The sequence below is a fragment of the Martes martes genome (genome assembly GCF_963455335.1).
Source record: "Martes martes genome assembly, chromosome: 11".
NCBI classification, from domain to species: Eukaryota; Metazoa; Chordata; class Mammalia; order Carnivora; family Mustelidae; genus Martes; species Martes martes.
The window spans coordinates 78225418-78242928 of NC_137899.1; the positions used below are offsets into that span (position 1 = coordinate 78225418).

Sequence of the window (17511 nt, forward strand, 5' to 3'; positions counted from 1 at the left end):
TCTCACAGGATTCTGTAAGGACTAAATGAGCAAACCCATAAAAAGCATTTGCCACATGCCTAATAAAAGCTTGTTTAATAGGCATTACATATTATGATTAATATTTTAAACAAGAAAATATTAATTCCTCTCTACTAGTACTCTTTCCACAAAATCCTTAATTCCGAAGTAATAGTCTCTTAAAATAATAGATCTATATGTGTAATGTTTTAGCTAAATTAAGGATGACAAAATAAGAATAAATAGTCAAGATAAAGTTTCAGGTAAAAGATGTTAAAAAGTAGTTTTTGTGATATGTTTTAAGTAATTGAACTTTGAAGCAAAAGTCAATTTACCTTTCTATTTTTTTTTTTTTTTTTAAAGCACTCATAATTTGAGGATTTTTATTTTATGTACAATGAGCTGGCATTAAGGTAGGTATCTTGGTTATCTGCAGGTAGGTATCTTGGATGACCCATTCAAGGAAGTTCACTTAATCCAACTTAATGAAGCCTATATCCTTCGCGTACTGACGGAAACACTGGCGGCACATATTGAGGCCGTATTTCCGGATCAGACCGTGCCGGTTTGAGCAGACGCGGCAAGAACGAGAACCCTGGCCAAATTTCCTCGGATGGCTCCAGTAGAGCTGCTGGTGACCCATCTTGCTCTCTCGGACGCAACGAGGCAAAAGGCTACCTTTCTATTTTTAAATGCAACACTTAAAACATTAATACTTCTCCTTTCAGGAGATTAACTCCTATTAAGCATTTAGAATTCCCAATAAACTATTTAATTAGTATTTATTTAATAAGAATTTAATAAGAATGATCTTAACTTTACTACATTATAACTAAGCAAACATGCCTATTCCCAAGAACTTATATATATATATATATACATATATATATATTTTTTAATACGAAGAGCCTTTTATTTGCTTTTTACAGCCTAAATTGCCTAAGAATATAGTAAATATCAGAAGACCATCAACAATTCACTCCTTAATATCAGGAACTTATAACTTTCAAACTTGAAATTAAAATGAAAACTTGGTTCATGTCAACCTGAAATATCAGAGAATTTATCAAGGAATAATCCTGGAATTTCACTTTGCCTTTCCTAATTTAACTCTAGGTATTTTTGCCTTACTGGCCATTAAAATTAAGAACTCATATATTAACAGAACATGCAGCTGTCAAGTATTTTTTAAAAAGGCAATCAAAATAACTGAGAAACTCTTTTTGGATGACATAATCCAAATGCAGAAATGCGTTAGAACATCCTCTGCGTATTCCATAGCTTAATGACCAGTCTCATCTTCATTTAGCATTTTTCAGCTCCTTGTGCATAAAAGGGTAGAAGTAATTTGAAGATCATCTTTCATACAAACACAAACCACCTCTACAAATTATAAGAGCTACAGGGAATGCAGATGTAATATATTACCTGAGTAAAACACAAGTCCTTCACTCTGATGTTCACAGCTTTACCTTGGAGAGGAACTGCCAATTACGAGTCAGCAAAATGTGTGAAATTCTTTTATAGTGGAAGTGCCCAACGTCCAGCAATTATTAAAGTTAAATACAACAAAGCCACGTGATAAAGAGAATGAGATACCTTTCTTATAAATAAATGCGTTGGGTGTGGATACCATATTAGTGAAGTTCTTATTGACCCTTTCTTTTGAGATAGTGACTATTTTTGGCCTTGGGATACAGAAGAATCAAATGTTACCATGCCAGATGGAAAATGATCATACTGATTTCCTTACCCAGCAACTGAAAGCCTCACATATGATAGAAAATTTTTATTAAAAAAAAAAAACAAACCTAAATTTCATGTTTTTCATTTACAGGTGACTTCCCTTGAGGACAATGTTAACTTTGTACTTTATATTAGATTTAAAGATACATTGTATTTCATAAGCAGTTATCTCCTAATTAATATCACAATGGGAATTTTGAGTCATTTTCAGCAACCACAATTTTTTTTTGTTTTTTTCTTTTTTGGTTTCTGTTTTCTGTTTGTCTGTTCTTACTAAATGATTTGTATATGCCTGGCATCAACTAGCTTTCTCAGTTACAAATGTCTTTCTTTTAAAAACTAGGTTTGATTTAGGAGCTTTTATGTGATTTTAAATATAATGCTTTTAGGTTTCTTAAACTGTCAACCAAATATCTTTTTAAATGTATTATGACAGAGATTTCATATACTAAATTAAGCGAAGGAGGAAGATGTTTTATCCGAGTGTCATGATTGGGTTTCCTTTTCTTCTGAGTTCAGCCCTACTCATCCCCGACACTTTTTCTATTTCTTTGAGTAAGGTAATGAACTGAGAGGATTCAAGTTGGCAACCTGCCCCCTTCTGATTAGTTCAAAATGGGTTCCCCGTCATTATTTTCCCTGTTCAACAATCTATTCAATTTCAGGATTGTGATAATGATGTTTTCTCTTACAGAGCTATTGTGCTACTTAATTAATGTTTGTTACATACTTGGAGATCCTTGGATGGTGGATGATATTCTGGAGCCAAGTACATTATTATTTCATTAAAATTAATGCCAAGATGAAACATAATGTGGAAGGTGATGGCCTGGAAATTGTTTCCTATCACCAAGTGGAAAGGATATATTTGTTTGGCAGCTTTCTAAGTACAGTGAAACAGGTGGCCCTCAGCAAACTGATATATAGAAGAGAAATAAATAGTTCATGCAGATAATTTAGATTTTAATTGAATTATTTACAAAGTATATAAAGTTTGAGTTTCTTTTGCAAGATGGAGATTTTGACCAGTTACTTTATTAGAGGGCAAATAGAGACCAATAAGGAAAAACAAAAAACAAAACACAAATTAGATTTACCCCAAAATGTTTACTTTTGTGTAGTAAAAAAGGATGAGCTTGGAGTTAAGATGGGCTTGAACCCAGTTACCCTCAATGTTGAAGTTCCCTGAAACATAGATTATATCTGTCTTGTTCACTGTCATTTTCCTAATACATAAAACATATCCTTGCTTCCACCTTATTCATATTTCTTCTTAACTAAATGTTCTGTTTTTTTATATATGTTTCACCAATCTTTCCCGACAGACTTTGCAGTTTTTATATCTTTCATTAAAAAGGTCTTCCCTTGGTGTGCCTGGCTGGCTCAGTAGGTAGAGCATGTGACTCTTGACTCTTGATCTTGGGGTCATGAGTTCAAAGTCCGCTTTGGTCCTAGAGCTTACTTAAAAAAAAAAAAAAAAAAAAAGAGTATTCTCTTACTTGAAGTGATTAAAACAAGTGCCTATATTTTATTATATAAATTTTACTTTTTATACATAATCGGTCTTAATCTATGTGGATTGCATTATTTTGAAGTAAAAATTTAAAACATTATAAAAGGAAAAACATTGCTAGTCTAATTTGAATTTTAATGTGGGTGCCTGGGTGGCTTGGTCAATTGAGCATCCATCTCTTCATTTCATCTCAGCTCATGACCTCAAGGTCAAGAGATCAAGCCTGGCGTTGGGCTCCACTAGAGAATCTCTCTCTCCCTTTCCTTCTGCCCCACCTCCCCAAAATAAATAAATCTTTAAATAAATAAATAAATAAAAATAAAAGATGTATTTGGGAATAATTAACATACCAATACTCTGTCTTCTAATAATGAATTTTAGCATATTATGTTTTTCCCAATAAAGCCCTATACATATTTTAAGTTTTTATACTTAGTTTCATGTGCTAATATGTAAGTGGTGTACTTTTTAAAAAGAAATTTAACTATCTGATTAAATGTACTAAACTTGGAAGTGTAGTGTAGGTCAAGAAGTATCTATATTTTTATCTAACAGGTGCTTTTAAATAAATTGTTTGATCTTCCTTCCCTGCCGTGAATGACTGCTAAGATAGAAGCCATCACTTTCAGAACACTTTCAGCTACAGAAACAAATTTTATCTCAGTAATTATAACTCATGTTGCGGTATTAACATGATGGCTCCATTGTAGAACCCAATTTAAAATGTAAGTCTTCCTTCAAGTTCATAGATTTTTCCCTCTCCCTAGTGTAGGACTGACTTATGCCTAGGAGACCTGGGCTAGAGGATTCTGTCCCCATCTCATCCTTCCTCATTCTTTTACCAACCTCTTTACAACTTCTGGGTTCCCCTTTCTTCTCCAGTGTATCGTGGTGTCAAAGCAAAGACTGCAGTGAACAAAATGGACAGGCACAGAGGATTTATTCCACACCGTTGCAGTAGGACAGAGAGTCCAGAGCTCAGTCTGAGCTGAGCCCTGCTTGAAATAAAGGGTTGGAGAGTCTTGGGGGAGTCTTAGGCCACCTGTGTTTGCTAATTGTCTTTCCCCACAGGAAAAATGACCTATTCTTATCTTCAAAGCAGGAAGTAGTTTTACAACACTGAACAAGGCTCCCACCGAAATTTGGTTCCTGATAGGTCATCTGTCTTCCTTGATGAGTACATTTCAAAGGATGGCTCTCAGGTCCTCAGGAAAGACATTTTTGGTTGTAAAACTGGCAAGAGGCTTTTTAAAAAGATTTACATGTTAACGGGGCAGAGAAAGAATTTACAAGTACACTTTTCCTAAAGTAAGTGTTCTTTTATTTTCTTTAAGATTTTTTTTATTTATTTGATAAAGAAAGAGTCAGAGAGCACAAGCTGAGGAGATGGCAGAAGGAGAGGGAGAAGCAGGCTTCTGTCTGAGCAGGGAGCCTGATGTGTGGATCCATGCCAGGGTCCTGGGATCATGACCTGAGCTGAAGGCAGACGCGTAACCATCTGAGCCACCCAGGCACCCATAAAAGTAAATGTTTTAAGGAAAGGGAGCTCAGGGCCTGTCTGAAGGAGGGAAAAGCCTATCTGAAGTTTAGCTGAGCTGAGGGGAATGGTAAGGCCATCTTTGCCCATTGCCCTCCTCTGTCTTGTGCCTTAGCCAAAATTTAGAGACAACAGGAAAATCCTTTTTTCATCTATAACTTTTTCTGATTGTTTATGCTGGTGTTTAAGAATACAATCAATTTTTATAAATTAATTTTTGTTTTATTCTGGAAAACTTGTGTAACTCTATTATTACAATAATTTTTTTGTGCAGTCTGTTAGTTTTTGTATGTAAGCAATTATTTTGCCAGCGAATTATGAGAGTTTTGTGTCTTTCTGATTAATCTTTCTCTTTTTTCTTTTGTTCTTTTTTTTGTTTTTCCTTTCTGTGCTCACTAGAACCTTTTTTACAATGTTCAATATATGCAGTGATGAAAGGCATTCTTTTCTTCTGCCTGACTTTAAAAAGAATGCTACTGGTCTCAGGGCGCCTGGGTGGCTCAGTGGGTTAAAGCCTCTGCCCTCGGCTCAGGTCATGATCTCAGGGCCCCGCACTGGGCTCTCTGCTCAGCGGGGAGCCTGTTTCCTCCTCTCTCTCTCTGCCTGCCTCTCTGCCTACTTGTGATCTCTGTCTGTCAAATAAATAAATAAAATCTTTAAAAATAAATAAATAAATAAATAAATAAATAAATAAATAAATAAAAGAATGCTACTGGTCTCTCCTCACCTTTAAGTATGAAATCTGATACAAGGTTTTTAAGAGGATTCTACTGAAAAAGACAATACCTTTACATTTTTTATTTTATTAAGAACTTTTACCTTGGGATTGGATTTTATAAAGGAATTTTCTCCCTTTGTTACAGATTTGGAGATTTAATACAAATTTAATATAGTCAAAGATAATGATGTTTGTATTCTCTATGGTTTTTTTAGTTATTTTTTCATTTTTCATTTCAAAATGACACAGAAATTCACTGACACTTTTTTCTAGTACTTTTGAAATGTTATCTTTTTATATTTAAATATTTAATGCCTCTGGAATTAATGTTAGTAAATGCTGTGTCCCAGGGCTCTATAATTGTTCTCATTTGTGATGTCATTAGAATCATCAATAACATGGGGTTATGCTAGACTTTGTTCCTTGGCATAATTCTTTATGATATAATGATAGATATCATAGACTCTGAAGATGGAATACTCAGGTTCAATATCCAGCTTCTCTACCTTTGACTCTGTGTCCTTGGTGGATATTTAATGACTTGGCACCTAGTTTACTCATCTGTAAAACTGAAATGAAAATAGTACTATGGTAGGAAGAATTATAATGATGTTCCCCCAAGATTCTCACCTTCTGGTTACTCCATCAAATGCTAACCTAGGTACCACTGTCCTGGGACTTTGCAAATGGAATTAAGGTTACTTATCAATGAACATTAAGATGGAAAGAGTATCCTGAATTGCCCAGGTGGGCTCAATATAATTGCATGAGCCCTTAAATACAGAAGAGGAAGGAAGAAGAAGGCAGCCAGAGATATTTGGCTAGAGTAGAAAGCAGGAGAGAGATTCCAGGTTTTAGAAGGACTCATCCCACAGTTGCTGGCTCTGAACACATGTTAAGGAATGTGGGCAGCCACTAAAAGCTGAAAATGGTAGTTGGCTGAGAGCCAGCAAAGAAATAGGGACCTCAGTCCTACAACCACAGGAAGTTAATTCAGCCAACAATTTAATGAACTTGGAGGTGGATTCTTCCCCAGAGCCACCATTAGGAAACACAGCCCTAAGACACCTTGATTTTAGACTGGCAAAAATTTTGTTGAACATGTAACCTGTAGAAACTATGTATAGTAAGTTTGTTGTCTTAAGGCCCTAAATTTGAGGTAATTTGCCATGGCAGTGAGGGGGTTCAGGAAACACCCTATCCCACCCCGCCTTCCCCCAGAATGTGCCACTTTGTCATGTGGATTATTTTGACCTGAAGGCACTTGAGACCCTTTGGGCTTAAGAGAAACTTTTGTCCCTTCCTTAACCATACAGAAGAATCTAAATTGGGGTCTTTTCCAGAATAAGCATTATTAACAGAGATAAATTTTATTTGTGTAACCCATCTGTATGGTAGGGCAAATATCTAATCACCAAACATCTGCTCTTCTTATCACCCTGTGAAATGCTTTCCTTTCCTCTGAAATCTCAGATCTCTACACCATTCTCCTTAATTCAGAATGCCATATTTACCTCATTTTGCCTGACTGTCTTTGGAATTTCCATGTCTGTGTGGATTCCATGTATGTACACCTATTAAATTCAGTTTTCTCCTGTTAATCTATCTCATGTCAACTGAATTCTTAGTCTGATTCTACGACCTTTGAGGAGACAGGAATTCTTGCTTCTGACAGTAGATCAGACAACTAATGCAAGTACATGCATGAAAGAATTATGCATATTAAATAAGTTCACTTGTGTAAAACACAAAGGATAGTGGCTAGTAAGAATTAAGTGAAAAATTGTGACTTTTATTAAGCTAATCCCTTTATTATTTCCTTCACCCAGATCTGATCTTATTTTTTATATTATTAATAATTTGGTATAAAATGTACTCATATTGTTATATATATATTTGTATATATATGTGTATGTGTATATATATTAAAAATATGTTCTTAGATAGCCTTACTCATTTATCCTTCCTCATTCTTTCAAATTTAAATCACCATTGGAATTTTTATTAGGAATACTTAAACCTGTATACATCGGATTCTACTTTCTATTTGATTCTATTGATAAAAATCAAAGCTTTTATAAAAGCCAGATGGTTATTGAATACTTATTATGTTTGTGCTCTCTCAAGAATTATTTTTGCTATTTCTCTTACTTTTGTGTCCATGTTTATATTATTTCAATTTTTCTTTTATTTTCAAAAGGATACATGTTATTCTTTAGTTGTATTTTATTCTCTGTCCTTTATATGTTATTTGTTGTTGCATTATCAATAGTGTATATTTAATGTTCTCCCATTCTAAATATTTGTCTTTATTCTCTGGATTATAAGGGACATTCCTACAGTTCTCATCTGCATCACTGAATAAATTTTATATTGTTTTCATTCAAAAGTAGATCAAGTTTTATGAACTTAAATTTGTCTTATAACATTTTTATATCCTGGTGAGTTCTTCCCTCCCTTCCTCCCTATCTCCCCATGCTTTGTTTCTATCACTCACCTTTTTCATTTGAATTAATTGTTATCATCTCATATTTTATCTATTTTATATGGTCAACATTTTCTTTAATTTTTAGGAGTTTTCAATTATATTTTTAATATTTATCCTCATTACTATTTTACTTTTTATGTTGACTTTTTTCCATTGGTTTTATTAAGGAATTCAGATGTTCTTTGTTTCCCAGTCGTTAATTGGGGAGATCTCTAACTTGGCTTAGCTTTTGACATAAAGAGAATGGGTAAATTATTTCTGCTCTTTTCTAATTCTTTGAGTCAGAAATGAATCTGGATTGTAAAATGTATCCCTAACTAACATTCTTATTAAAATTAAAAGGCTTTCTTTTTTTCAATGACAGGAATTTATTACTGGAATATTTGAAGTAGGTTATAGTTCCTTCCTTTTCAGAAACAGTGCATGAACCACTATAACCCCTCACACACCAGCATTCCAGCATTTTCCATCCCTGTTCTCCCTGTAATGGACTTCACATGCTAGGCTGTTATCAGTCACTGGATGTCAACTCAGCCCTGAAATGGAAATGAATGAGAATTAAAGCATCCAATGTGGTTCACATTCTTGGGAAAAAACAAAACAAAACAAACAAACTGGAGACTTCTCCTGTAAGGTGTATGGATGTATGTTTTGGCTAGAAAAAGGAGTAGATATTTCTCCTTTCTAGTCTGGCAAGATTTGTTTTCTCTGTGATTGAATGAAAATCTGCCATCGTCTTCTCAACACCTTTCATTTTTTTGTGTTAGGGTCCTATCTCTGCTATGATTCATGACAGCTTCTTTGGAACTTGGAAAATTCTTGACCAGTGGTTCAGTTTTAAGTAGTTTGTTTTGAGAGAGAGAGAGTGCGAGAGCGCATGTGCGCGCGCGCGCGCGCGCACACACACACACACACACACACACACACACACACAGGTGGGAGGGGCAAAGAGAGACTCTTAAGCAGATTCCATGGCCATCGGCCATCAAGAAGTCTTACACAGGGGCGCCTGGGTGGCTCAGTGGGTTAAAGCCTCTGCCTTCAGCTCAGGTCATGATCTCAGGGTCTTGGGATCGAGCCCCGCATCGGGCTCTCTGCTCAGTGGAGAACCTGCTTCCCTTCCTCGCTCTGCCTGCCTCTCTGCCTACTTGTGATCTCTGTCTGTCAAATAAATAAAACAAAATCTTAAAAAAAAAAAAAAAGAAGAAGAAGAAGAAGTCTTACACAGCTTAATCCCATGCTTAACAGACCCAGATGCTAACTGGACTGAGCCATCCAGGTGCCCCCAATTTTTAGTAGTTTTGTAACATCGTATCTTTTTCTGTGTTCTCATGAGTATTTCAATTGGAAGTCAATAGCCCTTGCTAGAGGTCATTATTTCACATTGTAGTAAAATTTCATTTTTTTCTGTGTATTTCATCAAACCAATAGGTAGTAGAAAATCATCTAAGATTTTGACAATAGATTGAATGTTGACCTTTCCTTATAAAGGATGAAATTTTGGTTTCTCAGATATTTTGAAATATTTTGTGAAAACTGGGCAATGGAATGAATGTCTGGTAACATCTGATATTCTGATTTTAACTTTGTATTTTTTATGACCACAAAATAAGCCAACTAAGCTTTCCATATTTTTTTCAAATTATTCGGTCACAATAGAGAAGATATTTTTGAAATGCTGTTTAGTCAGACTTTTCAGGGGAGAGGTCCTCTATAGTTATGTGTCAGTAGTAAACCCACAGAAGCTGACAGATAATGATGTGAATATCCACAAGACTGTGTCTTATTTTGGTGATGTTTTCCCAGTGCAGCGCAACCACAGAACAGAGCTCTATATGTATGTGGATTAGAAGACTACATGTTATTAAACTCATTTTGAACAGTTGACATCAAGAAATCTCAAATGTTTTGACCTGTTTTAAGTAGGTCACAAAACTGTGTCTCACCCAACTTCTCTGTTCCTATTATTGTTTTTCACTCTTACTTTTTTTTTAAAATAATTGACTTTCATGCAACCCTTTTATCTTTTTCAAAAGCTGAAAGAAGGCCTTTATAAGCAGCAGACTAGGCAAAAAAAAATAATAATAAAAATGATTTAATTAATTTTAAAAACTTCAAAGGAAAATTGAAACACAATTTGAAACTGTGTTGCAAAGCTGGGAGCTGCTGAAACACAGAAAATTTTTTCAGACTTATGGAGCGCTGCCTGGATGGAGCATGACTTCTCCAGTAACTTCTTTGGAGAGTTATAAGCAGTGATGCATTCACTAAAACACAGCTGCATTCACTAAAACACAGCTTTGAGCCCTACCTAGTTCAGTGCTAAAGGCCGTTGACAACAACTTGGCTGTTTTTGACTCATTCCTCTAAGGTTGTCCTGTTTGTATGTGTATACTCTTGTCCTGGGCCTGTTCCTCTTTCTAGAATCACAAAGGAAGAGGGAAAGGGAATAGATCAAGGTTTTTGATGGAAGAAACCATTCAGTGCTGTCCCCTTGTCTTTCCTCAATTCAGACCCAGTCCAAGTCACAACCACTATATATAGACATGAAATGTTATTGAAAAATATGCAGTAGTCATATAAGCAATTAGAAGACTAAATAGATTTCTCTCATATTCATAGGGCATGATCTTTTTAATCTATGGATAAGCAACAGACTACTGAACGCTTTAAACAACAACCCCTTTAATATGCCTCACTGTTTTGTGAGGTATAAATACGGCCACAGCCTCAGGGAGATTTTTGTGTTTCATGTAATAGCAACACCCCTGTGTTAGTGTTTTGCTGATCTGGATGACTCAAGATGGCTTCACTCATCTGTCTGGCACATTCGAAAGGAAAGACTGAAGGCAGAGCTCAGCTGTACACTTCTTCCACATAGTTGTAGGGCCTCTCCAAATGGTCTCCCCAGCCAAGGAGGTGGACATTTGGACACCTTGCATGGTATCTCAGGTTCCAAGAGGTGAAGATTGAAGTTGTTACACGTTTTAGAGCATGAGCATAGACCTTTATTGGTCAAAGTAGTTCTGAACCAGATTCAAAGGAAATAAGAATATAGTCCAGCTCCCACTGAAAAGAGAATTAAAGAATTTGTGGCATTCTTTTATACACCTCAGGACGTAATACACATTCAGTGCTTAATATCAATTTATGGAATATTTAATGTCCTTTGCTTCAGTTTCATCTGTGCATTCAGCTCAATTCAGCACTTGGCAGACAGGAATTCACATTTTAATACAGTATCTGTGTGCATGCAAGCAGTTCTCTCCCCCCGCCCCTTCTCTTTCTTCCTCTTTCTCTATGTCATCTGTATTAACAGAGTGAATTTGAGGCAGCTAGCCTGAGCTTCAAAAAGTTTTAAAGTGTTACATGTTAAGAGGTGAAGAAGATAATCTCTCTCTAGGAAACAATATGGCACAAGTGCCATATACTTGGCAGTGGGTTAACCAAGTGTTACTTTAGAGTTACACATGAGAAATAAATCACCAGTGGATGATGAACTGAGGCCCAACCTCTCCAAGCCCATCATCTGCTTTGTCCTTAACACATTGATGGGGGTGATAGCAAAGCCAGAGCTAATGAAATTGAAAGTGATAGGCCATGATATGGGAGAAAAATAGCAAGGTTTTCTTATTTGTTTTTCTGACTATAATAGAATACAATTATGCAAAGGAAAGAAGGAGGAAGGGAGGTGGTCAAGGAAGGAGACCGGAGGGGGAAAGCTGAAAACAATTTTGGGGTGGGGAAGATGAAAAATACAAAGAAAATGAAAAAAGGGGTGGAGAAAGGAAGCACTCCTCCTAGTTACTTTCTTCATCCTAGATCCAAATAAATTGCATCCTACCAAATATCCATCAATACAAAATAAGCTTTATTGCCATCATGGCTACCCCCAGTAAAATATTTTAAGCCGTCATTAACTACTAGAAGTGAAAAGTTGTTTCTTTTGTTTCTTTGTCCCATGGCCTCTTCAGTATTTGACCCAGTGCTAGGTAGGTACTATGTATGTATTAAAACCAGATTATATGAAAGATAATATAATTGAATCTAAACATTTGACCAGGTTGGGATATAATGAATGCATCACATGTATTGACTTTATTGTTACATTAAATGTACCAATTTATATCACCTTTATCGATATGATCTAAGTAAAGTAAAATTATTAAAATAATTAGGTATTTGGGAATGAACATAAGGTCTTTTCACACTTTCTTAAGAAATCATTGTAGACTTGTTTGAGGATATGTCAAAGACAAGTCGGTATTAAAATATATCCAGTGAACATCACAATTATAATTAGGCTTTTTTCCCCATAATGCACAGTGTCATGATGCTTGTTCAACACCATGCTGCCATTGCCCTATAGCTTAACACTGCCCATTTGTGTAGCAGAAATGTGTCTTACTGGGGCACCTGGGTGGCTCAGTGGGTTAAAGCCTCTGCCTTCGGCTCAGGTCATGATCCCAGGGTCCTGGAATCAAACCCGGCATCGGCATCGGCATTGGCATCAGGTGCTCTGCTCAGCAGGGAGCCTGCTTCCTCCTTTCTCTCTGCCTGACTCTCTGCTTACTTGTGGTCTCTGTCTGTCAAATAAATAAATAAAATCTTTAAAAAAGGGGCACCTGGGTGGCTCAGTGGGTTAAAGCCTCTGCCTTCGGCTCAGGTCATGATCCCAGGGTCCTGGGATCGAGCCCCATATCGGGCTCTCTGCTCATCAGGGAGCCTGCTTCCTCCTCTCTCTCTGTCTGCTTCTCTGCCTACTTGTGATCTCCGTCTGTCAAATAAATAAATAAAATCTTTAAATAAAAAAAAAAAAAAATCTTTAAAAAAAAAATGTGTCTTACTTACAGGTGTCTATTTCAGGAATCTAGAATGAGAATGCCATCGTAAGGAAGGCTATCCTCAGACTTTCAACTCATTAAAAACAAATCTACACCAATCTATACTGGACATCCAAAGTCATCCTCAACTGAACACAAGGGACACCTTGTCAATATAGATTAAAAAACACATCATCTCTCATTTTATATTTCTCTATTATATTGAATGGTATGGCATATATATGTAGATAGCTTTTTAGAACATACACATCAAAATTTTAAGCAAATCTGGGCGCCTGGGTGGCTCAGTGGGTTAAAGCCTCTGCCTTCGGCTCAGGTCATGATCCCAGAGTCCTGGGATCGAGCCTCGCATCGGGCTCTCTGCTCAGCAGGGAGCCTGCTTCTTCCTCTCTCTCTCTCTGCCTGCCTCTCTGCCTACTTGTGATCTCTGTCTGTCAAATAAATAAATAAAATCTTAAAAAAAAAAAAAATTTTAAGCAAATCTAAAAAATGTGGCTTGGCAAATACTATTATAGAGTTCTATATTTAATAGAAATGATTCCTGGAAAGTAATTATCATGTTTACATGACCGTGATTTTGTAGTAGTTTTGTCAGTTTCTGGAATCAGTTATAGTATGTATGTAAATTTTAAAAATTAATTTGAAAGTATCACATTATAATGCTTTTACACCAACTTTATTAATTACCATAGAATTTAACTAAAGCCTCCCCTTTATGTGTGTGAATGTGTATATATGTGTGCACATGTGTATATATGAGTATATGTGTAGTATATATAGTAATTTCCTTGTAATGTCTGAAGCTTTATTAACGTTATAACATTGTGTGCCTTATCACTGTTTAAAATGGTTATTTAGGGGCACCTGGGTGGCTCAGTCAGTTAAGTGTTTGACTTTTTTGGTTTTGGCTCAGATCATCTCAGCATTGTGAGATCTATCTCTAACTCAAGCTCTGTCCTGGACAAGGAGCCTGCTTAAGATTCTCTCTCTGCCTCTGTCCCTTCCTCCCCCACCCCTCCCATGCTCTCTCTCTCTCTCTTTAAAAAAAAAAAAAAAAAAAAAGTGTATATATGTATATATATATAAAGCAATCTGTATCATATTTTTCAAAGAAGAAACAACAGAGACTGTATTTATTTAGTACTATTGTTTTACTAAAACTATTCCTGGAGGCAAGGCTCTCTACTATTTATTTGGAGGCTTATGATTTTTTATTTTTTTTCTGATTCAGAGAAAAATAATCAAAAGAAGACAGCAACTTCTTTAACTTATTATTCATGCATCTCATAAATTTAATCTTCTAAATTTCCTGGTATGTGTATACAAAAACACTTTATATAGGAAATTTTAGGAACTACGTGTTTTGGGCACACTTTCCACTATCAGCCACGAATTTCAATAGAAAATAACACTGTATTGAAAACTTCACTTAAATAGTTTCTATTGCAGAGCATTCTCAGTTAAACTTAGGATATTTTTTTCTCTTTAAACCCTGCAGCTTACTTTCAAATTTTAAATAGATGTGAAAAAAAATGCATACAGAGATGGCTTGATAACAAATATAGAAATTAAAATGCTTATATAATAATGATTTCAAAATATTTAAATTAATGCTTAAAATAAGTCCATGCACATATAGTTTGGGCAGATAATATAGCACATACTACATGTCAGGTACTACGCTTCAAGCTGGAAATTTAATGATTAATGCTTGTGCTGTGGACACAGTTAAGGAGATTTTCTGCAAGAAAAGGTATATCCAACTTGAATTAAAATGTATTTTATGGTAACATGAAATATTTCAAATGTTATTCTTTAGCTCTAAAACATGGTGAGAATTTTTCCAGGTTAAATCAAGTTAAATCAAGAATGTAAACAAATTTTAAAGTTAAATTATTATTTCTTTCAAAGTCAGAAATGAGTTTATCATTTAATCAAACATATAATATATATATAATATGTTATATGTATAATATATATAATTATAAGTATATAATTATATATTTATATATAATTATATACTTATAATTATATATATTATATAATTATATATTTATAATTATTACATATTTTATAGATAATATGTTCATATCATATAATCTATGGATTCTTCAACATTATCCTAAATTCTTTCAAGAGGCAGTCTGTTTCACTCTTTTCAGGTAGCTATAGAGTAAAATATTTATTTAACATGAGCTCAAACCTGCTAGTTGTCATTTTCCTGTGCTTGGGGAGTGGGGAAAGAGGATATAGATAGTTTTACTATCGAAATCTTAACCATTTTATCTATATCACTCGATTATATGTTCAGGTGCTTTTTTTTTTATTTTAAATGTCTGTCTTCCCCACTGGAATACAGTTCCTATAAGAATGACTGTTCTGTTTTGTTGACTAGTGTTTCCTAGCAGTTAGAACTTTTTCCCAATGAAAGGTGTTCCATGAATATTGGATGAATAAACAGATACAATGTAATAGCTTTAAAGTAGAGAGTGGCAGATGCTATCCATGAACCAGCACATTTGCCTTGGGCCATCTGAGGTCACCTGTCGCTATAGACGGTTTCCAACTAGCGTCTTAAGCTCCTGCTTCTTAACCAGAGGCCCTGCATCTGTTTCCCTTCTCTGCCTGCAAGCTTTTCTCCACCATTCAGGGAGCTTACTCCCCCCATCAGATGCAATTCTGTAGTGTGGCGCTGTCACCCTGGAGAGCAATGTTCCACTGCTCCACCTCCACCGGTGCATGATGGGAGTTAGCAGGAAAGTGCCAGAGTTTGCCTGCCCTCAGGTAAGGCAGCCCCGGTGTTTGTTCCAGTGCTTCTCGGAGGGAGCTCCTCAGAGGGCTCCACCCCCAGGCAGGACGGAGCCCTCGTTGTTCTTCAGATCAGCTTCTTTGTTAACGCGTTCATCCTTGACTTTTCTCTGTCCCGCTTTCCCCCCTGCTTTCCCTGTGCTTCTCAGGACTCCACTTTGGAGAGCCCAGACTGTGGACACTTAAAATTTTGTCTTCAAGGATGGTATTTCTTCTGAGCATTGCTTATTATTTCATCAAGTTAAGTTAATGAGCAAATGCATAGGAATTAGCTGTTTTTATTTTGATACTTGTCTGAAGTAGGGGAAAAATTCAGGAATCATTAAAATTATGCATCAAAATAATTTGGTCAATGTTTATAAAGTACTAACAGATTTCAAATATGTTTTGTCCAGAAGTGTATATTCATTCTTGTACTTTACGTCAGTGCCTAGCTCCCTGCTGCTCCTGAGTACCCTTCTAGGTTTAAACTGTAGAAAAGAACCCATCTTATGTAAGGTATAGATCATCTCATTTCATGTTTAACAACTATCTTCCCTGGATCTTAAAAAATTACATTTCAAGATAAGTAGTTGAAATAAAGAAGAATGAAATCTTTTGTATATTATCGATTAGAATTTTTAAACTTTATGTATAATCCTTCTAAATGTCATTTTGATTATTTGTTTTCTAGTGAATTTTCAACAACATTCCATTTTTGAAACCTCTCTTTTTGAAAGATTAACTTTTAAAAATGAAGCTGAAAAGAACTTTGCAATAATTAACTTTAAATGAGAAACATCAAAAGTGATATGTTTTTATACATTATTTACTTAGCAATAGTAATTTTTGATGCTTGGTATATTTATTTTGTGTGAGTTAGCAAAATCATATAAAATGAGATCCATCCTTTTCTTTATCAAAAACATATCACTAGGTAACCCATTAAGAAGAAAGTGAGGGGGCACCTGGGTGGCTCAGTGGGTTAAGGCCTCTGCCTTCGGCTCAGGTCGTGATCCCAGGGTTCTGGGATCGAGCCCCATGTCGGGCTCTCTGCTCAGCGGGGGGCCTGCTTCTCCCTCTCTCTCTCTGCCTGCCTCTCTTCCTACTTGTGATCTCTAGCTGTCAAAATAATTAAATAAAAATCTTTAAAAAAAATAAAAAAAGAAGAAAGTGAGAAAAAGAGACTCTGCTTTTGATGAGAGGGTTCTATCTTAGCATCTGTCTGCATCTGTGCTATGTAAGAAGGTAGCATTAAAATTACTATGCCTTGTTGCTAAATCAAATGACCATAATGAGTTTCTTGGTGTTTATATAAGCCTCATACTTACAGTGTTTGAAAAAACAGGCAAGTTTATTTCACTTTTATGTAGTAGTTCTAAATTAATAGTCAGCATTTACAAGACAATTCTGTTCTGCCTGGACATTCAGAAACTTGGATATCTTCCACATCATGGTGCAGCCACAATCCCATAAAGCATTTCCATTGTCTCAAAGCTGAATCATGATGATCCCTAACTGTTCTCTCAATGGAAAGGACAAGTCCTCAAGATAGTGGACTAAACACAGAAGTGGAAAACATGACTTTTGCTCATATTCCATTGATAATTACTTAGAGAGACATACCTCACTGCAAGGGAAGAGGAAAATATACTCTTACCATTTTATCAGAAGGAAAGACACAATTTGGAGGACCACTCACTATTCCTGAAGCAAGTGGTTAAGGCTTAGTCACTGCTAGGTATAAAAACACTTCATGTAATTTTAGAATTCTTGAGATTGGCATAAGTTTAAAAGGCAATGTGTGTAATCTGCATTCCCATTGTGTTTGCCTAATAAATGTTGACCAGTCTTATGAACAAGGATTTTAGTTTATAA

At 35.6% G+C, this 17511-nt stretch overlaps 1 protein-coding gene across 1 annotated transcript; it reads right to left on the reverse strand.

Moving 5' to 3' along the window:
* Positions 1 to 357: 357 nt before the first annotated feature.
* Positions 358 to 669, reverse strand: LOC308352757 (small ribosomal subunit protein uS14). The gene has a single exon (XM_080819113.1). The coding sequence runs from the start codon at positions 641 to 643 to the stop codon at positions 473 to 475; it is 171 nt and encodes a 56-aa protein (XP_080675239.1). The 5' UTR covers positions 644 to 669; the 3' UTR covers positions 358 to 472.
* Between the last annotated feature and the right edge of the window lie 16842 nt (positions 670 to 17511).